The sequence below is a fragment of the Morus notabilis genome, unplaced genomic scaffold, assembly GCF_000414095.1.
Source record: "Morus notabilis unplaced genomic scaffold, ASM41409v2 Scaffold63, whole genome shotgun sequence".
In the NCBI taxonomy this organism is placed as follows: domain Eukaryota; kingdom Viridiplantae; phylum Streptophyta; class Magnoliopsida; order Rosales; family Moraceae; genus Morus; species Morus notabilis.
Window position 1 is genome coordinate 568,758 of NW_010365950.1, and position 25,912 is coordinate 594,669.

Consider the following 25,912-nt stretch of genomic DNA (forward strand, 5'->3'; position numbering starts at 1 on the left):
GGTATTTTTCTTCTTCTTCTCTCTCTTGGATGAACTCTCACGGGTTCTTGACATGAAAAATGACCATTTTATTGTGTTTCTTCACTAATAAACCGACCTTTCCAAAAGGCAAGGGTTCAAGTTGTAAATTTTGACTTTTCCAAGGACCAATTTACAAAATTCACCAAAATATCTCTTCTTGGCTTCTTGTACAAGCTTGGCCGGCCACCGCACTAAGCAAGTGGCATGATCTTAGCCCTTCATCTAAAAAGTTACTTTAAATCTCAACCATTGATCATTTAATAAATATCCTACTTTGGTTCAGCTTAATTTCATGTCCAGTGCGCGTTTTATTTACGTTTTATGGACAGTTGGTTAACTTAGTCAACTTTAACCATTCTTGACTAACTTTTTGAGGGTGATGTTTTGGTCGACTCTTGATCAACAAATTTTAACTCGGTCCACTTAAATCAGTCAAAACCCTAATTTTCTCGGTTCGACCTTCCGGATCCATCTTTCGTCTGTTTTTCGTTCAGATCATTTCTAAAACCCTAGAATTGACGTTTTTCAATTCTTTTTCACTTCTTAACCTTAAGATTCATGTGTTGGGCCACTTGTGGGTTTAGCACAGTATTCTGCACATCCTTCCTTATTGCATTCTGAAAGTCGGTAACAGTATATTACCTAACTTTAATTTCTAATTGCTTACTTTATGTCATCTTGCTTACATAAGCAAGGTTTAGTGAACACTTGGTAATCACCCTTTAATGTTCTACTCTTATAGCTATTCTTATTACTTCATACTGACTTTTGAGAATTTACTTAGTTGACAGGAAATATCAGTTCCCGACCTTGTCAACTTCTGAACTCATATTGCATCTGAATTTCTTCACTGAAGCACCAATTTCCTCTTATCTGTTTGAAAAGTAAGAGTTTTCTCTTTAAATGTCAGAGCGTTTCTCTATACGCTGCTAAGATTATACTGCACTAAAAGATTCCTAAGACTAGGATTCTCCAATTGTACATGCACTGAGAATTCCTTCGCCTTAATTATGGTAAGAATTTATCAACTAAATTTACTTGTTCTTAAAATATGAGCTAATCATAAAACTTGCTACATAATTTAAGAATATTGATATTAATTCCATAAATCCTTCAGTCACAAAATATAACAGAATATTACTGAGAAAAGTCCTTGACTTACGTAAATAAATTTACATTATTTAATTTTAGGATTTTCTCGATCATTACAATCTACCCTCCTTAAAAATTTTCGTCCCGAAAATTAGAATTTTCATCCCGTGCTAGTAGTTAATAACTACGCCAACTCAAGAGAAACGTTAACTTACTTTACTAGATTACTGCTTAAATAGAGAAATAATCTCTATATCATGTCCAATCCTCGAACAAATTCTGAAATTTTCAAATTTCATAACTTAAGATCTCTTAACTTAAACTCGTCAAGGGACTTGAACTATTTTTTCTCAGTCAATTGAAACTTCTACTGAGAGCTTACCTGCATCACGAGAACTATATGAGCTAAAGCTCAGTAAGTAAACCGTAAAAGAATTTCCACTTTGAGAATACTTTTCTTTAAACTTTTAGGGCCCTTCTATCTGACATTCATCTTGTGTTACTAGAACCTATTTATCTTATATCTAGTGGCCCATGTCTCGGAATCTCTTATTCCTCAAGGATTTGGCCCTTTAACTAAGTCGGTTTGTAATCAACATAAGATTCATATCATCTTCTGAAAACTAAAACACTTTCTAAATCTCACAAAAACATGTCAAATATATATAAATTGACAATTTTCATAAACTGAAAACTTTCACATACTACTATTCAAGTGATGCAGTGGAAAGTCTACTTACAAATTCGCTGGTCGAGAGGAAAATCCTTCTCTCAGTTTTTTCTCTCTTTCTTTCTTTCTTTCTCTCTTCCTCTATTTCTCTTTTCTCTCTTTTTCTTTCTTTCTAACTTTCTCTCTCTAGCTTCCTCCATATATAGGATGGAATGAATCCATCACCAATTTATAGTATATCATCTTACATTCTAGCACTTGGATCAAAGCTTATGTGGATAGATCATAGCCATTGATTCCTTATCTAGTATCTACCCTTGGATTACAAGTGTTTCGGCTAAATCTTAGCCATTGATGAAATTCCAAGTGTCCATAACTTGACAAGTGTCTTTTAGAAGAAAATTTGAACTTTTATTCTTTCCTAATCTTAACACGTGTCTACTTAGAAGAAAATCTGAACTTTTCTTCTTTCCTGATCTTGACACGTGTCTACTTAGAAGAAAACTTGAACTTTTTTTATTTCCTGATCTTGACACGTGTCTACTTAAAAGAAAACCTGAACTTTTCTTCTTTCCTGATCTTGACACGTGTCTACTTAGAAGAAAACTTGAACTTTTCTTCTTCCCTAATCTTGACACGTGTCCACTTAGAAGAAAATTTAGACTTTTCTTCTTTCATGATCTTGACACATGTCTGCTTAGAAGAAAACCTGAATTTTTCTTCTTTCCAGATCTTGACACGTGTCTACTTAGAAGAAAACTTAAATTTTTCTTCTTTCCTGATCTTGACACGTGTCTAGTTAGAAGAAAACTTGAACTTTTCTTCTTTCCTAATCCTGACATGTGTCGACTTAGAAGAAAATTTGAACTTTTCTTCTGCATCTATATGTTATCTAATAAGGCGGATATTATAATCAAGTCAATTGTAATTTTTGAATTTGAATTTGAATTTTGGAGAATTCTCCGGTATATGGCCATATGAGGAATTCAAGGACATTTAAAAGTTTGATTTGGAATTTTACTTTAGAATTTGGATTTGAAAGCTATATTTGGATAATTTCCTGGTATATGACCTTATGGCGAATTAAAAGGATCATTTTTAAATTTGATATTGAGATTTTTTATTTGAATTTAAGATTTAAAAAAATTGTATGTGATCACCATATAATGTAATGCCCTGAAGAATTAAACGAGTTTAATTAAGATAATTAAGATTTATTAGTGTGCCTAATCTGGTTTAATTAATTAATTATTGATTTTTAAATGTTTCTGATGTGTAAATTTAAATATTTCTAAGGAATTTTGACAATTTCAAGGAAAAAAGAACTATGGTTTGACTGTTTTGTTTATTAAATTACACGATTTCTTTTACAAGATTTATAATTGTAAAGTTTGTATGGAATTTTTATATTATTAAAAAAATATGAGCAATAAATTATTAAAAGAAATAAATAAAGAAGAAGACCATTTTTTAAAAACTGAAGAATTATAAATAAAGGGATTTCTTTTTGGTGCTGCGCACCAGCTTATAATCAAACGGCAAAAAGGGTTGCAGTCAATTGTGATGAGAAAAAGTGATTTGTTGTGTCCACTTGCATGTATTTCAGAATCATGTTGTTGCCGCTAAACACGTGTTATACTTGTTGGAAAATTTGAGGGTAGAGGATTAAAAGCATGTAGAAAATAAACGAGAGTTTTAGGCGTATAAAAATAATTTTTTTTAAGGTTTTATTTGCCCTCACTTCTCAAAGTTTGCTAATAAATTTTAATGACAAAATACCCTCAAGATACAACAAACCCTTGAACACAATATCTAGCAATAATATTAAGTTCCAGAACATGTTTAATTACGTCTGTAAATTTTCTGGAGAATTAATAAAGACAGAGGTGTCATTTCATGAATGAATGCATCATCTTTGAACATTACAACCATTCACATAAAGGTACATTTTCAATGTAAATGTATCTTTTCATGGATTAATACACTTATTATAATAGTTATATCTATTGCTAATTAGTATATAGATATGTATAAAAACATATCACCAATGGATGTAATGATTCGAGACGTTTCAGATCACATAACCTCATGACAACACTGTTTTTCTACAGAATTTTCGTTGCAGCGGGTGTTTTCCCGCTGCTGCGCATAAACGGAACTGAGAGGCCTTAAAAAGGGCGCTGCAGCGCGAAGTTTTCTGCTACAGCATAAACATTTCGGCTGCAATAGAAATATTTTAGCTGTAGCTGAAATATTTGGGCTGCAGCTGAAATATTGGCCAAAACAAACTGCACAGTTTTGTGCATTTTGTCCGCAATAGCATTTATAAACCTCCTGCAGCACTTTTGAAGTCCCTTTAACATGAATTTTCATGTTTTAACACTCAAACAACTTGTGATCTTAATCAAGACATATTACAATCTCTCTAACAATCCCACAATAGATTGTAATATTTTTCTAAAATTAACAACGATAAACACACACATACATGAAGGTATCTTTCAATTTTAACCTCCAATTAGTGACTATACTTCAAAGTATTCACATGACAACAATGTGCTTTGTATTAAACTTTGTCTCTTAAGCAAATACAGAAAATATATCACATATGTGTTATCCCAGACTTAAAATATGTTCCAATCATTTAGCACTATTCCGGCCTTGTGTTCTATCTTGGATTCATGAACATTTACAAGACTAAACCACGGTCTTGTTAGGAATAGCACCATGCCTTATGCTTACTTAGGTAAAGTTTCGAATTATATCTCTATCTACTAAGAGACTCGAACTTCATTAAGAGTATAAACTCAGCCCCAACCACGTAGCTATTTTGCACCGACATCTTGGAAGGGACTAATTAAAGTTCGGTGCTAACCCGGTCACATAACAATAATTTGTTCTTACCCATTTAACTATGGAATAGCGGTACAACTATTATATAGTTGGGTTACCATCATTGGTGACTCTTTCAAAAAAAAGGGTTTCAGTCCCATTCCACTAGATGTTTCTTTGACTAAGTCTCTTGAAAGACCTTTCGTCAAAGAATCCGTTAGGTTTGTCCTAACATAAACAATATTGATAACACCATCGGTTATCAATTGTTTCACATATTCATGTCGCAAGCTAATATGTCTAGATTTCCCATTATAAACCTTGTTATAGACAAAGTAGCTTCACTGTCGCAGTACAAAGAAATAGATGGCATCGGTTTTGGCGACAACTCAATATCAAACAATAGATTTCTCATCCATTCCGCTTATTTGCCCGCAGCTGCAAGTGCTATAAACTCACTCTCCATCGTAGAATGAGTTATGCACGTTTATTTCTTAGAAGTCCAAGGGACAGCTCCTCCCGCAATTGTGAAAATCCAACCGGATGTGGATTTATTATCACTTGCACTTGTTATCCAACTTGCATCCGAGTACCCTTCAAGTACTGCCGGATCGTCATTATATCACAAACCCAAATTAATGGTTCTTTTAAGATAACCAAGTACTCTACCAATTACATTCCAATGTTCAATACCCGGGTTACTCGTGAACCTAAACATTTTGCAAACTGCAAATGCTATGTCAGGTCTTGTACAATGCATGACATACATCAAGCTACTAATCGCACTAGCATATTCAAGCTGTGTCACCGCTCGACCTGCATTCTCTAGTAATTTAATACTAGAATCATATGGGGTATATTCGCTTCTTTAAGCTTCAAATGATTGAATTTTAGAAGCATAATGAGACTGACACAATGAGTAACCCCACTATGCTTCCTCACTTTACACCTAAGATAGTATCTACCTCACCAAGATCTTTCATCTTAAATTGTGAAGTTAGATACTTGCTGGTATCATTTACTCCTTGCATGTTTGTTCCAAAAATAAGCAAGTCATCAACATATAAATATATATCACACCAAAATTATTTATAAATTTAGAGTATATGCATTTATCTGCATCATTATGCTTAAAACCACAAGATAAAATGACATTATCAAATTTCTCATGCCACTATTTTGGTGCTTGCTTTAAACCATAAAATGACTTGACTAACTTGCAAACCTTCTTCTCATTTCCAGGCAATATGAACCCTTCGGGTTGTTCCATATAGATTTTTTCATCCAGATCACCATTTAGAAAGGCAATCTTAACATCCATTTGGCGCACATACAAATTGTATATTTTGATGCAATTGCAAATATCACTCTTGTGGATGTCAATCTAGCTACCGAAGCATATGTATCAAGGTAGTCTATACCACGCTTTTATTTAAAGCCCTTGGCTACCAATCTAACCTTGAATGTTTGTATAGACCCATCAGTGTTGTACTTTCTTCTAAAAACCCATTTGTTGCTTATTGGTTTTGATCCTGGAGGGAGATCAACCAAGATCCAAGTTTGATTCGACATAATCGAATCCATTTCATTATTCACGGCCTCTCTCGAAAAAGAGGCATCCCTTGAAGACATAGCTTCACTAAATGTCTTTGGATCTTCTTCTACATTAAACAACAATGATATTTTATTAAGTACATCATTTCTATCTCCTTCAACCAAAAAGGTTAAAGCTTGAGATGAAATAAAATCCGGTCGTAAGTCCTTTTCTTTTCTTCCATGTTGACTTCTCCTCGGCTCGAAAGTTATCATAGACTCTTTCCTTTTATTAGTGGAGGTACTGGGAGTATCAACACATTGTTGACCAACATTAGATTCTAATTCAGCGGAAGAATCAAGGCTAAACTTATACTTAATAAATTCAACTTCTCTTGATTCCATAATCACATTAGAATCTAGATTCATTAATCTATATGCCTTGGAATTTTCAGCATATCCTACCAAAATACTTTTAATTTCTCTAGCATCTAACTTTGATGATTTAGGGTCAATCACTCTATTGAAGGCTAGACAGCCCCACACCCTTAAATACATCAAGTTTGGTTTTCTTCCTTTCCATACTTCATATGGAGATACATGTGTTTTTATGGATGTAATTCTATTATGAACATGACATGCAGTAAGTAAAGCTTTCCCCACAAATTATTAGGCAATTTAGCATTAAGAAGCATAGAGTTAATCATATCAGTAAAAATTCTATTCTTTCTTTTAGCCAACCCATTTTGTTGTGGAGTGAAAGGGATTGACCTTTGGTGAATAATACCATGCTCTTCACATAAGGCATCAAATTCATTTGAGAAATATTCACCACCTTTATTACTTCGAACCATTTTGATCATCTTATCTTTTTGGTTCTCAACTTCAGGCTTATAAATTTTAAATTTATCAAAGGCTTCATCTTTTGTTCTAAGTAAGTACACACAAGTGTATCTAGAACAATCATCAATGAAAGTGATAAAGTATCTCTTTCCTCCTCTTATCAAAATACTGTTATAGTCACAAATATAGGTATCAATAATATCTAATATTTGAGTATTTCGTTCGGCTCTAGCAAATGATTTCTTAGTTATCTTTGCTTGTACGCAAATTTCACACTTATCATTTTTAACATCTTTACAATTAATCAAATCAAGTTTAGACATATAATTCAAAGATCTATAATTTAAGTGTGCTAAACGTGCATGCCAAACATCAAAAGAGTCAACAATATAAAGAGAATTCATATCATCATTATTATTAATGCTAAGTTTGTACATGTCATCACAAGAATATCCATTTCCCAAAAAGACCCCATTCTTAGATACAATACAATTATTGCCCTCAAGTACAATTTTAAGCCCATTCTTACACATTAGACTAATGGATACAAGATTTTTCCTACTATCAAGAACATGAAGAACATTGTTCAAAGTAAGCTTCTTTTCGGAAGTAAAGTTGATCTTCACCACACCTCTCTCGGCAACCATCGATGCATTATTGTTCCCCATGAGAACCGTTTGTCCTTCCTTTTCCACTTTGCATGATGAGAACAATTTCTTGAAATTACAAACGTAGATTGTGGTACCGGAATCAAGCCACCTTTCGGAGGATTTAGTTGTAGCCATGTTGGTTTCGGTAATCATGCCAGTTTGCATCTCCGAGACCATAGAGCATATGTCTTCAGATTTTTTTTTCAACAGTATTGGCCTTGTTGGTGTTAACTTCTTCCTTTTTCTTCTTATATCTGAAGTCATTTTGGTGATGACCTTTCTTTCCACAAAAGAAATAATTTTCAAAAAATTTCTTTTAGCCATTACTGGGCTTTTTGAACTTCTTGTCATTATTGACTTTGAAGTTCTTGAAAAACTTACTAGTTTTGACAACCTTAACCTTAGAGGAATCTATAATCTTGCCCTTAGGATCACGAGACTTAGTCTCTTCTTCGATCCTCAAGTGTTTTTGTAATTCCTCCAAATTTGTGTCATCTCTCCTATGAAGGAGTTTCTTTCTATAACCATTCCAACTTTGAGGCAATTTAGCAATAACTGCCCCCACTTGGAATGATTCATAAATTTTAACTCTCAATTCACGAAGTTTAGTAACAATGACTTGCAATTCATGTATTTGATCTAGAACGAACTTGGTATCAACCATAACAAATTCAAAATATTTTAAGATGAGGAATTTGTCCGTACATTCATTCTCAGTTTTGTATTTGTATTCAAGAGCATTCCAAATCTCCATCGGAGACTCCATCGAGTTGTAGAGATCGTAGAGCCTAACGGAGAGAGTGTTGAGAATATGACCCCGGCACATGACTTCATCATCTTCACGCTTCTTCCTTGCAGCCTTCAATTCATCGAAATCATCCTCCTTTGGTTCCGAAAGTGGCTCCAATTTCGGGTCAAGCACGTAGGCGATCTTGGGCAGGGTGAGAAGGAAGAACAACTTTCCCATCCAGCGAGTGAAATTGGTACCATCAAATCGATCAATTTGGACATTCAGATTGAGGAAAGATGTCATGTTCTTTTCAACCTCCATTGCAGCAAGTTAAAACTTAAAGATTGTTAGAGAATTTGAGTGTAGAGGGTGAAAGGAAGGCAGAAAATAAAAGAGGGTTTGAGGCGTATAGGAATACTTTTCTTTAAGGTTTTATTTGCCCTCACTTCTCAAAGTTTACTAATGAGATTTAATGGCAAATTACCCCCAAGATACAACAAACCCATTAACACAACATCTCGCAATAAGATTGAGTTACAACACATTTTTAATTAAGTCTGTAAATTTTCTGGAGAATTAATAAAGATAGAGGTGCTATTTCATGAATGAATGCATCCTTTTTAAACATTACAACCATTCACATAAAGGTACCTTTTGAATGTAAAGGTATCTTTTCATGGATTAATACACCTATTATAATACTTACATCTATTGCTAATTGGTGTACAGATATGTATGAAAACATATCACCAATGGATGTAATGATTCGAGACATTTCAAATCACATAACCTACAAAAACACTATTTTTCTACAGAATTTCCACTGCAGCAGGTGTTTTCCCGTTGCAGCGCGCAAACGAACCTGAGAGGCCTGGCGAAGTTTTTCGCTGCAGCGAAAACATTTTAGCTACAGCGGAAATATTTTGGCTACAACGGTAATATTTCAGCTGCAACTGAAATATTTTGTCTGCAACTGAAATATTGGCCGAACCAAACTGCACAGTTTTGTGCAATTTGTTCATTGCAACTTTTATAAACCCGCTGCAGTGCTTTTAAAGTCCCTTTAACATGAGTTTTCATATTTTAACACACAAACAACTTGTAATCTTGATGAAAACATATTACAATCTTTCTAACCATACTTTTTCTTTTGTTTTCGTTTTTCTATTTAACAAATGGTTTCCTCAAATTCGAACCTACCAAAACCCAACGACAAGAGGGGCAAAATGTTTTTTATATATGACATAGTGCGTCATAGGAATTTTAAATCTTTGTTATTCTTTGCAACACAAAAAAAAAACAAAAAAAAAACAAAAAAACAAAACAAAACAAAACAAAACAAAACAAAGAAAAAAATAATAAAATACCTAATGAAGCACACATGTCATATATATATTTGAAGAAATTCTGATTGGGAAAGGTGTTCTGATAGCATGAGATGTAACTAAGGATTTTATTATTTAATTAATAAATAAGAAATTATGTGCATGTATTGTTATATACTTTATGAATATCGTTGAAAATTCTGTGATTATTTATGTGACCTTAAATATGGAATATAAGTGTTATATACTAGAGGATGATATTTAAGGATAATAATCGAAATAAGCCTATAATGAATTTGTTAAAGTTTGGAATCTTTAATTAAAACACTATTAATACATGTCATTATCATTAAGAATGGAACAAGCTTATCTGCATCATTGATGTGCAGAGATATCGAATGAGTGTATTTTACATAATGAGATTATGTAGGACTGTGACACAGACACAGTATGAATTTTTAGTAATTTTCGTTAAGTATAGAACTTCTAATTGAGTCTATCGACGGTCATATATAGAATGATCTTAATCATGAGTTATTAGCAGACTCCTATTTACGGATTCGTGTCTTTTGACTTACTCGGTATGGATTTTGAGATTATAAATTCTATTCTTTGTATCTTAGAGACATGAAGAAATATGTAGTTGGGAATGCTAATATTATGAGATGGAATCCAATCTTTCTTGAGAAAGAAGTAGATAAATAATTCCCTCAAGAATTGATTCGGTACTTGGATTGTTAGCAGCTTCGATTCATGAATTTGTTTTATTAATCACTAGCCATTAGAAAATCAATGGTACTTAAGGATAAAAAAGTAATTAGAGAGGTTAACAGATTTACATACCTCTAATTATGAATTATTTATGGAGGATCGATCTATATGAAGTGACTATATCAAATGGATGTTTCACAGATGTAATTAATTATCTATAGTATTAAGAATGCAATTCCAAGTTTATAGTGCAATAACTTTTATAATTAGTAGAATTAATTAATTAATTAAAGAGTTTAATTAATTATTAATTTTATTAGAGCTTAATATTATAGGTCCATGAGTCCCCGCGTCGTCATGTTAATCTACGAGACACTAAGGGTAAAATAGTAAATTTAGAATTATGGAATTCTAAATTATATCACTCAGAAATAATTAACTAATTATTAATTATATATTAAATAATGTAATTATTTAATTTAATTTAATTTTAGAAAGCACATTGTGGTGGGACCACGTAAGCCACACACCCAGTGATTGGGTGTAGGAGCGTGTGGCACAGGGAGGAATTCCACTGAGATTTGTTTACTTACTCTCTAAACTATCTAGTTTACTTGTTTGACACAAGTTGTCCAATTGGAATTCAAGTTTAAGGAAAGTTTGATTTTGTTTAGAATTTGAATTTGAGTCAAAATTAGAAACTGGATAAAGGAGAAAATCCTTCTCCTTCCTCATCTGTAATTGGCGCCAACCATAAGGGATTTTACAGGAGAGAGAAAGAGAATTGATCTGAAATTCAAACGGAAAACTATCTCTAATTACTCAGGAAACTTTTTCTTATGTGATAAGATAGATTTTTCATAGATGTCTGAAAGGGACTCTATAAATAGGGAATTGTAAAAAATTAGAGAATACAATTTTTTAGCTCTCTTCCACTAGTGGCCAAATTATAGCAGAGAGAAACAAGAAGAAAAGTTCTTCCATTCTCAATTTCATATCGCACATGTGTGTTGATGTTTATAAAAATTTAATGAGACGAGTGATGTTTTGGTTTCTCATTATTTCTTTCACCATTAACAACATATAAAGCATTGGGATATCAGTCGAAAGACGGCTTCTCAAAGACTCAAATACCCAATTGGCAACTTCCTTTCGAAACACAACAATACATATATAGGAGGTACGAATTAGTCACATATAACTTTTTTTTTATATGTTTGTATAACATCATTCGTATGTGTTTATTACACTCAGTTTGTTTAGTGTAATATTCAATAAAAAAATATAACACATGTAATATTGAGTGTTACACAAACTTAAAAAGTTATTATATATAAAAAACGAATAATGTTACGTGTACATATAAAAAAAGTTACATTTGTTGGACTATATCATCATCGGATTTATGACTTTGCCAATATATATACATATATATAATACATACGGAAAAAAATACATATATTTTGTCTCGTTTTATACTCAAGTGGGAGGGAGGGAGGGAGGGATAGGAGAGGAAATATTAGTGAATGAACTTTTAGAAGATTTCTAGGTAATATATTGTGAGTGAGGAATTCTATTTTTTTCTTTTTTGTTGGGAGGAATTCTATTCTTTTAACTCTAATTTTGATTTGACCCTGCCAAAAAAAAAAATAAATAAATACAATAAGAGAAAGTTTTTCTCATTTCTTTCCATTTTCCTTACCTCTGTATCTACCTCTTCTTCCTTCTTATTTTCTTTTCCTTTTACCAAACACAATCACTTTTTCCTTTTTACCAAAGAGGACTTCATTTAAAATTTAGTTTCTAATATTTTATGAATCCTTTTTGTCTTCAAATTACCCGTTCACCATTTATAATAAAATGATGTACTTCTTGATATTATCGGAACTTTGTGCTTAATCTAGCATGACAGCCGATCATCTTTCAGCTTCTGATTTTATCAAGAAAAATATCCATTAATTTACCCACATTCTTCTCTATGAAAACCAAAATGAAGGGTCAACACATAAGAGAACTTGGTATCTAGCTAGAAATCAATTTCTTCTGTTACAAGTAACTGTTCTTCAGGCAGAGAATTTGTCAATAGTCGTAGCTAATCATCGCCAATAATGCCACCACATATTTCTGCACCAAACATAGAAAGACGCCCCGTGGAATTTGTGCATACAATTTCGGAGGCTGGCCGTTTGCTTCCTTCGGCAAGCAGATGGAACTCAATAGAGCTTGATTTCAGGATCCTCCCTCAGTCTTCCACCGCTTATGATTCGCTCCCCTCCCGCTTCTCCAAATCGTTTGATTATGATCTCGTTATCACCAACAAGAATCACCTGAAACGTTTTGCTTACATTTCAGCCTCAACAGTTCTTGTCATTCTAGCACTCATTTTGCTCCTACATTTTCTGCCTCACAAGCACAAACATCACGGCTCTTCTAAGAATCTAACGCTCGCAGTGAACCAAGCTCTGACTTTCTTTGATGCGCAGAAGTGTAATATCTTCATTCCCCATGAAAGGACATATTTCTTCATTGTGCTGCTCATTGATCAAGATTTTTTATTTTTGTATTCTGCAGCCGGGCATTATCCGAAGAGTAGCCCCGTAAAGTTTCGAGGAAATTCAGGATTGCAGGACGGAAACTATGGTAGTGTAGTGCATGCAGATCTTGTGGGAGGTTTTTATGACTCAGGGAATAACATAAAGCTCAGTTTTCCCACAGCATATACCATTACTATGTTGAGTTGGACAGTGATTGAGTATCACCAAAAATATGCTGAGATAGATGAGCTGAATCATGTCAAGGACATCATCAAATGGGGCACTAATTATTTGCTCAAAGTCTTCATTCCTCCTTCAAATGCAAGTTCAAATACCATATTGTATTCCCAGGCAAGGCCTAGAAGATACCTTAATCTTACTGTTTAGAAGTTAATTACCCTCCACCTTGAATTAATCAACGATTTTTTCTTTTTTACGAGGGAAGAGACTTTTTTCCTACTTTGAAAACGATAATTAGACCCTATATTTTTGTGGAAAAGTGCATTTCTTCAATTTTTTGAAGGACCAAAATATGTTATTATTATGTTCTCTGATGCAATAAGTATATCTCAAAATCAATATAAATTTTCTTCATAATGACATGACATTATGCCATGTACTTCCTGATGCTTATGGATAATCCATTCAGTCAAAAGTATTTACCGGTCAAGGATATTAATTTGATACATACTTGAAATGTCCTTATACATAACTAATGAGGTTCAAAATAGATGGTATACTTCATTAGCACAAAATAGATGGTATACTTTCTGATGCAACTTAAAACAAAGAGTATGTTGTTTATGTACATTTCCTTTTAAAAGCTAACAATAATAGATGATCTGATAGGATCCCGCCTAGACCTCCTATCAAGTTTACCTATTCTAGAACGGGTAAAAAGGGCATAGCAGGTGCGGAGATCAAGACAAGGGAGGGCATAGGGAAATCTGTTAGAGTAGTTGGCTAGGAGGAGAATATAGGGGGGAAAGGAAAGAAGGGGGTATCAAAGTTGTCAAAACGCAGGGTCGGATTGGGGAGGTAGAGGGTCCTCAAAATCCCTCATTCTTTTTTTTCTTTTCTGCCTTTCGTTTAGCCTCCTCCTGAGTTAGAAGGAGAGTCTTGCTGTAATGGTTGCTTAAGAGTGTTTCCTTCAATAAAAGGAACCAGAACCCCTTTTTCTAGTTAATTCAGTCCATTTTTCCTTACATTAAGTTCTGGTTTGACAAAGTTGTTTCAGGTTCCTATCAGCTTGGTATCAGAGCGGATGATCCATGGTGAACTATCCAGTTGAACATCGGTCTGAGAATCGTGAGGACGCCATGGTGTGGCGCTTGGAGCACCTCAATGAGACGGTGCGCCTCCTGGGCGCGATGGTCGATCCGGTACCGAGGTTACAGGAGGATATGACGATCCTCGCGGATCGGTTGGGCCAAGTTCAGGATGCGGTCCATCGCATGGAGGCGCTCCTAGGACAGCACTGCGGGGGGGAGCGTGGCCCTGAACCTCGTGGAGCAGCAAGAGAGAGAGAGCATGGGCGTGAGTTTCGGCCGGAGTCGCCGGTAAGACGGAGGAGAGGGGAACACTGGGCAAAGAAGCTTGAGCTCCCAATTTTCCATGGTGAGGACCCTTATGGATGGTTGTTCAGGGCTGAGAGGTATTTCATGATCAATGATGTCGAAGAGGAGGAGAAGGCGATGGCGGCGTCCGTTTGCTTAGAAGGGCGGGCTTTAGGGTGGTTCTAGTGGGCGGAGACTTAGGACTCGTTTGTTGGTTGGAGGGACTTTCGGGCCGCCCTGCTACATCGCTTCAGCCGAGCTCGAGAAGGAGACCCCACCGAGAGGCTGATGTCGTTGAAACAGGGGGGAACGGTTGCAGAGTATAGGGACTCCTTCGAGACGCTGGCGGCAGCTTTGAAAGGAGTGCCGGAGTCCATTTTTAGGGAGGCCTTCCTCAATGGGCTGAGGGAAGACATACGGGACGAGGTGAAATTGCACAGGCCCATAAATCTACAAGAGGTTATGGATTTAGCCCAGCAGATAGAAGATAGGAATGAGACCCAAGACAAGTTTAGGAAAATGAAAATGGGTCAGGGGTGGCAACAGGAGGGATCGGGACGGGGATATTCATTTACCGACCAGCCCAAGGTTAATGCCTCCCATTCTAAGAGCTTTCTTCAGTCCAGTGCTTCGAGGGATTCTGGAACCTCCCCCCGAGGAAAGTATGAGTCGGCGCTTGCTCAAGCATCGGTGGGCAGCCGTGACCCAATGTTCCGACTTCTCTCAGACGAAGAAATCCATGCACGGAGGGCCAAGGGCCTCTGTTTTCGGTGTGATGAGAAGTTTGGGCCGGGGCATCAATGTAAGAACCGACAATTACAAGTCCTACTGGTGGCTAGAGACGAGTTGGAGACAGAGGACGCGAAGGACGAAGAGGCGGAGCAACTAGTGGGGGTGGTGGACGAGGCGGCGGATTTATCCCACAATTCTCTGTTGGGCTTCACCTCCTCCAATACGATGAAGATCCTGGGGCGGCTGGGTTCACGAGAGGTGATAGTCTTCATTGACAGCTGTCATCGAATAGTTTTTTGTCGACAAAGGTGGTGGACGAGTTGGCCCTGCCTTGTGACGCTACAAGGAGCTACGGAGTGCAAGTGGGGAATGGAATGAAATTTCAGCAGCAGGGGGTGTGCAAGGGGGTGCACTTGTGGGTATAGGGCTTCTGTGTTGTGGAAGATTTTTTCCCCTTCGAGCTCGGAAGCATCGACATGGGTTTGGGGGTAACTTGGCTTCGGCGTTTGGGTGAGGTCCGAGCAGATTGGTCCAAGTATACTTTGAAGTTCCGTGATAGGGCCGATTGGGTTTGTTGGAAGGGGACTCGTCCCTGAGTTGCTCCTAGGTGAGCTTCCGAGCCTTGTCTCGGCAGTTTGCTTCGACGTAATTGGGCTTACTACTCGAGTTAAGTGCTGTCACAGCCGGAGAAGAGGTAGTCCTGGAGCTGCTTCCCCCAGCAGAGTTGGTCGACGTCTTGACCCATTATGAGGAGGTGTTCTCCTCACTAACCAGCCTACCACCCCATCGAGTGGAAGACCACCACATTATGCTGAAGGAGGGGGCCATACCACCGAGCACCTGCCCCTACCGTTATCCCCATGTCCAGAAAGGGGAAATCGAGCGCCTGGTTGCGGAGATGCTTTCGTCTAGCATAATCCGGCTGAGCAGCAGCCCGTATTCTTGTCCAGTTATGTTGGTTAAGAAGCGGGACGGAAGTTGGAGGTTTTGTGTTGACTACCGCACTTTGAACCAAGTCACAATGCCCGACAAATTCCCCATTCCGATCATCGATGAGCTTTTGGATGAATTGCATGGAGCGGCAATGTTTACAAAGCTCGACTTGAAGGCGGGATACCATCAAATCTGGGTCTACGACAGCGATGTGGACAAAACAGCCTTTCATACACACGATGGGCATTACGAGTTTCTCATCATGCCTTTCGGTTTGACAAATGCCCCGGCCACGTTTCAATCCTTGATGAACACCGTGTTCCACCCATACCTGCGTAAGTTCGTTCTCATTTTCTTTGATGATATATTGGTTTATAGTCGTTCTTGGGATGAACACAGGGCTCACCTTACTACCGTCTTAGACATTCTGCAGAAGGAGCGGCTCTTCTCCAATCGGAAAAAGTGTGTCTTCAGGCAGCCACAATTGGAGTACCTCGGGCATGTCACTTCCAAGGAAGGCGTATCGGCTGACCCAACGAAGTTACTCGCTATGCGTACTTCGCCGGAGCCCAAGAATGTCCGAGCAGTCCGAGGATTTCTTGGCCTAACCGGTTACTATCACCGGTTTGTACAGGGGTATGGAGACCTCGCTAGGCCACTAACAGACCTGTTGAAAAATGGCATTTTCACGTGGACGGAGGCAGCCTCTCGCGCCTTTGAGGAGTTGATAGTGGCCATGACCACTCTGCCGGTCTTGGCCATGCCGGATTTCACCAACACCTTCGTGGTGGAGACGGATGCGTCAGGGACCGGTCTTGGAGCTATCCTGTTGCAGGAAGGCCGCCCCATAGCATATTTCAGCAAGGCGTTGTCCCCTACTTCACAGTTGAAGTCCGTATATGAACGAGAGCTCATGGCCGTTGTCCTCGCAGTCCAAAAGTGGCGCCATTATCTTATTGGCCGCCATTTTGTGGTCCGCACGGACCAACAGAGTTTGCATTTCTTACTGGAATAGCGCCTCCTTCCTCCCGAGCATCTCCGCTGGATCTCGAAATTGATGGGATACGAATTTGAAGTCCAATATAAACCAGGTGCTGCTAACCGGGTTGCGGACGCTCTATCACGTCGTGATGAGGCCTTTGCACCAGAATTGATGGCCTTCTCCATGCCCGGGCTTGTTGATTTGGAGAAAGTTCGGCTTGAACAACTCGAGGACACTACCTGTGCCCACCTAGTTTCGCAATTACAGCTACACCAGGAAGTATCACCAAGTACAGCCTACAGAATGGTCTCCTCTATTTTCGTGGCCAAATCTTTTTGCCACGTCACTCCATGTGGATTCCGCTATTGTTACGGGAATTCCACGATTCGGTCATTGGTGGTCACTCGGGATTTTTCTGCACCTATAAGCGAGTGGCTGCGAACATTTTTTGGCAGGTATGAAGAAGGCAATCCATGACTATGTTGCTCACTGTGAGACGTGCCAAAAATCCAAATATGAAGCTCTCTCCCCGGCCAGACTACTGCAGCCCCTACCCATCCCAGATAAAGTTTAGGACAACATTTCGATGGACTTTATTTCGGGGTTGCCGCGGGTTAAGAGTGTTGACACAATTCTAGTAGTCGTGGATCGCCTCTCCAAGTATGCTCACTTCTACCCGATTGCTCATCTCATCATAGCCAAGCATGTGGCCGAGATCTTCATCCGGGAAATTGTGCGCTTACACGGCGTACCTCGCTCCATCATGAGTGATCGCGACCCAGTCTTTATGAGATTATTTTGGCGGGAACTCTTCAAACTGCAGGGCACTCGGCTGCACAACAGTTCCTTGTATCACCCGGAATCCGACGGTCAAACCGAGGTCGTTAACCGCTACCTAGAAACTTACCTTCATTGCTTTGCTTACGACAAAGCAAGATGGTGGGTGCAATTCCTACCTTGGGCAGAATTCTGGTTTAACATGACCTATAACGCGTCGACTGCCCAAACACTGTTTCAAGTCGTGTGTGGACGAAACCCGCCTACCTTGCTCCGTTTCCACGATGTGCCATCGCTTTCGCCTGCCACTCCTTTTGTTGTGGAAGATGTTAACGTTCAACTGCAGCTCCGCAACCAGATGTTGGACTCTCTTAAGCAACACTTGCTCTTGGCTCAAAATCGTATGATACAGTCGGCAAATGCTCGTCGTCAGGAGGTGTTCTTTGCCCCAGGTGATCTTGTGTTACTTAAGCTCCGACCATACCGCTTGGAGTCTCTCGCACAGAAGATGAATGAGAAACTCTCCCCTAGTTTCTATGGGCCTTTTCCGGTTCTGGAGCGCATTGGTCAGGTTGCTTATCGCCTCCCACTTCCAGCTGCTGCTCGTATCCACCTCGTTTTTCATGTTTCCTAGTTGAAAAGGTTCCGCTGGCGCGAGTATAAAAGTCAACCTCTGCCTCCCCAGCTTTCCGAGGACTTGGAGCTGTCAGTGGAACTTGTAGCCGTGTTACAAGCTCGGACCACTCTCCTTGGCGGAGATCCATTAAAGTAGCTGGCTATCGAGGGAGGGGAGGGGGGGTAAGGGCATAGCAGGTGCAGAGATCAAGACAATGGAGGGCAGCGCTGAGGTGGCAAATTCTGTTAGGGAAATCCATTAGAGTAGCTGGCTAGGAGGAGAATATAGGGGGGAAAGGAAAGAAAGGGGTATCGAATTTGTCATAACGCAGGGTCGGATTGGGGAGGTAGAGGGTCCTCGAAATCCCTCATTCTTTTTTTCTTTTCTGCCTTTCGTTTAGCCTCCTCCTGAGTTAGAAGAAAAGTCTTGCTGTAATGGTTGCTTGAGAGTGTTTCCTTCAATAAAAGGAACCAGAACCCCTTTTTCTGGTTAATTCAGTCCATTTTTCCTTGCATTAAGTTCTTGCTTGACGAAGTTGTTTCAGGTTCCTATCATGATCCTTTAAAGAAAAATAAGACAAAATAAGGACTTATTTTTCAGTTTGATGGGGTAGCAAAATGGTTAGGTCATAAGGGGAAAGAAAAAACAAACAAACAAACAAACAACTGACGACTGACTAATTAACAATAATATTTTCTTTCTTTTCTCTCAATTCAGGTTGGAATTGCAGGCAATGAAACGTCTGGTCCAAGTGACATAGACTGCTGGCAAAGACCAGAGGACATGGAATATCCTAGACCCGTTTCATCTTGTGACAGCTCAGTCGCCTCCAATCTAGCAGGGGAAATTGTGGCAGCATTGTCAGCAGCATCATTAGTCTTCGAAGAAGACCACGATTACTCGGGGAAACTAGTAAAAGCAGCAGAGAAGCTATTTGAACTCGCGAGTAAAAAGGATCCTTCTCAGCAAGGAACATACACAAGTATTGAAGAATGTGGAAAAGAAGCAAGAAACTTCTATAACTCATCTGGGTACTTAGATGAGCTGGTTTGGGGAGGAACTTGGTTGTTTTTCGCCACGGGGAATGTTTCTCATCTTGAATATGCCACAACGTTGTTTAGTGTAGCACAGAGTAATGAGACAAGTATTGAAAAAGGGATATTATATTGGAACAACAAGCTTCCTGCTATTGCTGTAATTTTAAATCTTTTTTGACATCTTACTCCAGAAATTTTCATGACATGTAAAATTAGGTGCATGGGTTTTGCGTAATCAGCTTGGCAAATTTTTCAGGTTTTGCTTACACGTCTCCGATTCTTTCATGATCTCGGCTTTCCACACGAATCTGCTATGCAAGAATCTGCTAGCATGATTGACTCCCTAATGTGCTCTTATGTTTATGGTGGAAATTTCGACAAGACAACAGGTACATCTTCATAACTAATCTAGAGAATATATGCAAAATTTTGGGAAGTTTTCCAAAACGACATTCTTAGAAAGTAAAATTAGCAAAATGATCTTACAATTCTACACTGAGAGTGGTCGCTTAGTGTAAACTGTGAAGTCATTTTGTGAACACCCTCTGCAAAATTTCATGTGAATTTTTGTTGTTATTTTCCTACATTCAGCTAACCCTGTTTGGCAAGGACTAATGAAAGACTTGTGTGCAAGTGAAATTCTGAGTCTTTCTTTGCACAATTTGATAATAGTTGGTAGCCAAATATCAAGACTGGTGGTGCATTTGTAGGTGGATTGATCCTGCAAAGGCCTAAAGATGGGGCGCCACTACAATTTGCCGCAACAGCTTCTTTCCTCAGTAAATTGTACAGCGACTATCTCGAAGTCAACTCAGGTCGGGCGGAAGTTGCGGTGACAATAGATTTTCCATACAAATGTTGAGGATTTTCTCCACATCTCAGGCTAGTTTTAAGAACCTGAAAACATTTTTCTATTCTAGTGTTTCATACTGATAATATATTTTTATAGTAGTGAAAAGCTAACCTATTAGCAAATGTCACATTTTGATTTAATGTGAAGAATGTCATTAGTACAAGCAAATATTCCATAACACATAAAACCTCTTATCTATAACAAGGGATTAAACTTTTATTTCTATCATCAGGTGGATTACATTCTAGGAGATAATCCAATGAAGATGAGCTACATGGTGGGATTTGGACGCCAATATCCAACCCAAGTTCACCATAGGAGTGCATCCACTCCTTGGGATGGCAAGTATTACTCTTGTCATGGTGGAGACAAATGGTTGCACTCCAAGGACCCAAACCCGAATATTCTAGTTGGGGCAATGGTAGGTGGACCGGACCGATTTGACAAGTTTGAAGACCAAAGGGGCAAACCAAGATTCACTGAGCCCAGCATTTCAAGCAATGCTGGCTTGGTTGCGGCTCTTATTGCACTTCATGACCCTCCTCCAAGAGATTCTTCAGCCTCTAATTTGGGATTAGACCTTTCTGGCCTCTTTAAAAACATACGATCAATCCCTGGAGCTCCTTGAATATTGCATGACTTGCAATCTGTTTTACATCTTTTTGATATGCAATTTGCAATCTGTTTTCCATCCTTTTGATATGCAATTTGCAATCTGTTTTCCATCCTTTTGATATGCAATTTGCAATCTGTTTTCCATCCTTTTGATATGCAATTTGCAATCTGTTTTCCATCCTTTTGATATGCAATTTGCACTCTGTTTTCCATCTTTTTTATATGCAATTTGCAATCTGTTTTCCATCTTTTTGATATGCAATTTGCGATCTGTTTTCCATCTTTTTGACATGCAATTTGCGATCTGTTTTCCATCTTTTTGATATGCAATTTGCAATCTGTTTTCCATCCTTTTGATATGCAATTTGCAATCTGTTTTCCATCCTTTTGATATGCAATGTGGATCGAATCCGCGCTCTCCCAAACCGACACCACACAGCTCTTTCTTATCCCATATAGTTTTATCTAGTAGTCACTGATCATGCCTTGCAATCTGTTATTATGACTTTCATGTGAAAAATATCGGTTGTGTATAACTAGCATTATTTACCTTTAGTAACGAAGTTTTCTCATGACATTATATATAAAAGCGTAACTATTCAAAACTTGTCAATATATATATAAACATATGCATATATATATATATATATATATATTTTTTTTTTGTTTGTTTAAATAAGCTATGACAATTTGCCTCAAATAATCATGTCAATATTAAAATTTAATAGTGTATTTTGTAGTGGGGTTGAGCTCGTTTAGTTCATTAATTTGAGTTTTTAATTCGAGTTTTTAATTTGAGTTGAGATGTGATTTTATGCGAGAATTTTTTAGTGTAGCAAAAAAGTTAGACGCAATTATTTTTTAAAGCTTTTACTGTAACAAAACTCGAATTCTAAACTCAAATCGATAAAATAAACGAGACTTTAAAATAAACAAGACTCTAAACTCAAATCGAATTCTAAACTCAAAACTCAAATTCCATACCACCTTTTAAGGGTGCGTTCTTTTCAATAGTTTGAAATTCAAGATTGGAGTTAAAAAAGTGAGTTTAATTGGAATTGAGTTTGAAATTTGAGTTGTGTGTTCACTTGAATAGTTTGTGAATGTTAAACTTGAGTTTTGTGTTCACTTTTGAAAAAAACATAACTCCAATTTTAGCAAGTATTGACATGGATTTTTTTAAAGAGAAACCATAAACACATACATTCATAGATAATAATAAAAACGTCCATAAATTTAGCATTACAAACTCATATTAATAAGGTCGTTGAAATTGCGAAACAAATATATGTAACTACCGATTGCGATATGCTTCTAATTAATGCCCCCCACATGCTAGCAGCCATCTCGTCCTTCAAAATATTCATTTCTCTACGATTTGCGGAGTTGTGATTTTGTTCCGTTGCCCGATCAGGATTGTGATTCTGATTAACATCTTGATCCGCATTCTCTGGATCAATATCAACAACTGGTACTCCGTCTCGTGTGTACTGGTTTAGTAGCTCATCGTTATGGTTGTACATATATATGAAATTGTGAAGCACGGCACAAGCAACAGGAATTTGTATCTGTTTCTCTATTGGGTAATTATTTATGCACTTTAGTATGCGGAACCGTGCTTTCCAAACACCGAAAGTGCGCTCAATAGAATTTCTTAGGGACGAATGCGTATAATTAAACAACTCACGCTGAGTTCGAGGACGGCCACGTCTTGCCCTATACTCTTGAAGGTGATATGTGCTCCCCCGGTACGGCGCTAAGAAACAATTGGTATTCGCATAGGTAGAGTCTACAAGGTAGTATTTCCCTATATTAATTTTTACAAATCAATAATTAAGTACGGACAACCAACCGACAATATTGCTTCTATATCGAATGTATAGCAAGGATTATTGTTCACATACCTGGCGGTGGATTTGGGAAATTTTTATCTCTTGTACTTGTTGCATCCACAAGAATGCGCACATCATGGGCAGAGCCCTCCCATCCAGCTAAGATGTAAGTAAACTTCAGGTCAAATGTACATACCCCTAACACATTTTGGGAGTAAAAACCCTTCCTATTCCGCCATACTTCGGGGTTACCAGGTGGTGGAACACAAGGGACGTGAGTCCCATCAAGAGCTCCAACGCAATTCTGTAACCAATTAACAACAACTATTATCAATTACGTCAAGTAATTCGATAAGATTATGACTCATTCATATTGAGATACCTGAAACCATGGCAAATACTTGCTTCCATGCGCCACAATGACTGGATCAATAATGTTATAATTTGGGGGTATTATGAAATCATGGCGCAGGTTAAATATTGCATCCAATACTACCTTGAAGTATTTGGAAATGGTGGATCCAAAATGCTGCCATTGGTCATGTGATTCCCTATTGCTTTGGCTTTGGGAGACAATATATAGGAAGATAAAAAGCTGTTCGTCCACTTTCATATTCCTAGTGGGTCTTAATAGTCCTCTACCTTCTAGTAGTGAACTAAGACACTTAAAATAGTCACTGCCCACCCTAATCTTATTCCGAATTATGTCATCGTGGCCATCAAGCAAGTAATCAACACGTACAATACCTGTCAACGCAGAGGTGTGCTTAGGTCGAGGTGGGGGTCTCTCCATGTATGCGTGGTAATACCAGAGGACAGCTGCGACGGCAGCTGCCTCATATTCATCATCCGAGTCGTCGCTCACTGTGCTGTTAGGCGACGCATTCGAATGCCCTCCATTCCACATTGTGACTTGTTTGCCAAATATATTATAATATAGGTCACCTGCACAACATAGTTAAGGTTGAAATTGTGCAATAACATTATGGCAAAGTATTTAAAAAGTCACTACCTGGGAGGTGCCCATTTCATAAGAAGTAAAGTTTTTAATACAAATTGCACCATGTGATCAGAACATAAATTGAAAGAAACAGCAAATCCAGCAACAGTTCCGAAGTACAACACAACTCAATAAAAATGAATACAACATAATCCTTAAAAAGCCTCATAATTAAGAACAACGACCATCACTATCTAAGCCTCATAATTAAAAAGCCTCATAAATAGATACTCCTCATTGCTTTCTCCACCAAAATGACCGGCGTTAGGGGGAAAACTAGGCATGTAATAGGGTGGTTGATATTGAAAGTTAGGGGGATGGGGAGTAACATTTGGGGTCATGTTTTGGGTTCATGGGTGTTGGGGCTGCACGTGGTGAGGGGGTTGAGAAAAACTGGGTACTTGTGGTTGGCCAAAGTTAGGAGGTTGTTGGCCATAGATAGGGGGTTGTTGGTAAAAGTTGGGTGTGGCCATGAAGTTTTGATACGGGGCTGCATGAAGTTGGAGGCCATGGATGGAGGGGGCATGGAGCATGGCTGGGTAGTTTGATTTGTTTTAGAGGTAATGGTCTTCGTCACGAAACATACCCTTTGCGTCTCTGTCATATCCACAAAAAAGTTATTGCATGTGCGGATACCACGCAATGGCCTCTAAAAAAGTTACACTAGAATCATCATCAAGATCCATTCCCTTCACAAGCTCTTGGCACTTCTGCAGAAGAGAAAGGGTCGTATGGCTCTGAGTAGCACTGGAACTGGTAGCTTTGCTACTATGCCTAGTTTCTATAGATGCCACAAGTCATCCAAGTAGTGCCTTAGCCTCTGGATCACCAACCGGACGTTTGTAACTGCGTGCAGATTTCTTTCCAATCCCCTTGGAGCTGGACGCAACATTCAAGCCCTTCCTGGCAGTGTTCAACCCGGCTCGCATCGTAGTGACAAAATCATCGTGGTAGGGTTTTCCAAACCCCTCGCACGAGCCCTATTTGCCTGGGTATTGCCAAAGGCCTCGCAGTATAGGTCAAAGTTTTTTAGGGGCTGCTTCTTTGCAGTATTGGCCCACTTCTTGTTCTGTGTGACAAAGCATAACGACATAAGTAAGGTTATGTTTAACACATGTCTTAAATTATGCTAAATACTGAAAAAATTGAAATTGAACCATAACACTTTACCTTAGCAAAATCATCCCAATACTCGTCAGTACATGTCATAGCGCCTGTTACAGGATCCCAACCAAGGCATGTGCTTGTGCGTAGTATAACCTCCTTATCAAACTTGCCTTTTAGACGCACTCTCATCTGTTGAACCTTGGTCGCCGTAACTGGGTCCGTAAAATGTTTTTGTAGTTCAGTAGCCCAATCTTCCTAATTTTTTTGGGTTGGTTTTCTACCGTGGTAATTACGGTTATACTCTGTGAGGCGGTGCAACAACTCCTCCTTCTGCTTTTGATTCCAATGAAGAGTCGTTTCCTCATCCTTTCCCCCTCTCGGCATCTACAATTGCAGCTATCAGCTGAATTGTGACATTCTTTTAAATAGCCAGTGTTACAACTTAGGCACATGCTCTCTTGTACTATGATCTTCCTATTTAGTTATTTGTTCGTCTTCAAATGTACTATGTGATCCGAGTCAAGAATGTGAATCTGCCTAGTCTATTCTAGGCACTAACATGAATACTTAAGTTACCAACGCTTACTTCAACCTGATGTAAAAACAGAGGTTCTAAAAACGACAGCAAGACATAAGGGGAGGGGGTCCAAAACGACAGCAAGAAAATGATAATCCCTTACTCAGTCAAGTGTATGTTAGGAGGAATAAACGGGTCTAGACTGGAAAAGTTTGTCTTTAGAAGTACGGTAGTAGTGCCTTAATTAGAAGTATTAGTATTACTTAGCTTACGGGGGAAGTTTGTTTGTTAGAGGGAAATTGTATAGAAGGGGGAAGAGGAGGGAAAGCGGTTATCGGGAAATTAACAGAAAGTTGAACAAGTATTGGAACAATTCCAAGCAAGGGAGGAAGGAGACCCTCCAAGATCTGCCAA

The 25,912-nt window shown here is 38.3% G+C and overlaps 3 protein-coding genes across 3 annotated transcripts; 1 reads left to right on the top strand and 2 right to left on the bottom strand.

Annotated features, from left to right (window-relative positions):
* Positions 1 to 7,957: 7,957 nt before the first annotated feature.
* On the bottom strand, positions 7,958 to 8,692 carry LOC112093735. Its single transcript, XM_024172777.1, has one exon. The coding sequence runs from the start codon at positions 8,690 to 8,692 to the stop codon at positions 7,958 to 7,960; it is 735 nt and encodes a 244-aa protein (XP_024028545.1).
* Positions 8,693 to 12,515: 3,823 nt separating this feature from the next.
* Positions 12,516 to 21,055, top strand: LOC21404604 (endoglucanase 10). The gene is given in 7 exon segments (XM_024172779.1): positions 12,516 to 12,894; positions 12,979 to 13,292; positions 19,255 to 19,731; positions 19,831 to 19,963; positions 20,285 to 20,377; positions 20,380 to 20,456; positions 20,660 to 21,055. Coding segments are annotated over 7 exon segments (1,869 nt in total).
* Positions 21,056 to 22,292: 1,237 nt separating this feature from the next.
* On the bottom strand, positions 22,293 to 23,781 carry LOC112093736. The gene is made up of 3 exons (XM_024172780.1): positions 23,257 to 23,781; positions 22,947 to 23,178; positions 22,293 to 22,849 (listed from the first exon to the last, which is right to left on the bottom strand). Exons 1-3 carry the CDS (start codon positions 23,779 to 23,781, stop codon positions 22,293 to 22,295), a joined length of 1,314 nt encoding a protein of 437 aa, XP_024028548.1.
* Positions 23,782 to 25,912: the final 2,131 nt, after the last annotated feature.

Bases quoted from the DNA above. Each gene is read 5' to 3' on its own strand.
- LOC112093735 (XM_024172777.1), bottom strand. From the start codon at position 8,692: ATGGAGGTTGAAAAGAACATGACATCTTTCCTCAATCTGAATGTCCAA.
- LOC112093736 (XM_024172780.1), bottom strand. From the start codon at position 23,781: ATGTGGAATGGAGGGCATTCGAATGCGTCGCCTAACAGCACAGTGAGC. The intron at 23,179-23,256 runs GTATCTCAATAT...AATTGGTTACAG, and splicing joins AGTATTTGCCATGGTTTCAG to AATTGCGTTGGAGCTCTTGA. The intron at 22,850-22,946 runs GTATGTGAACAA...AAATTAATATAG, and splicing joins TTTCCCAAATCCACCGCCAG to GGAAATACTACCTTGTAGAC.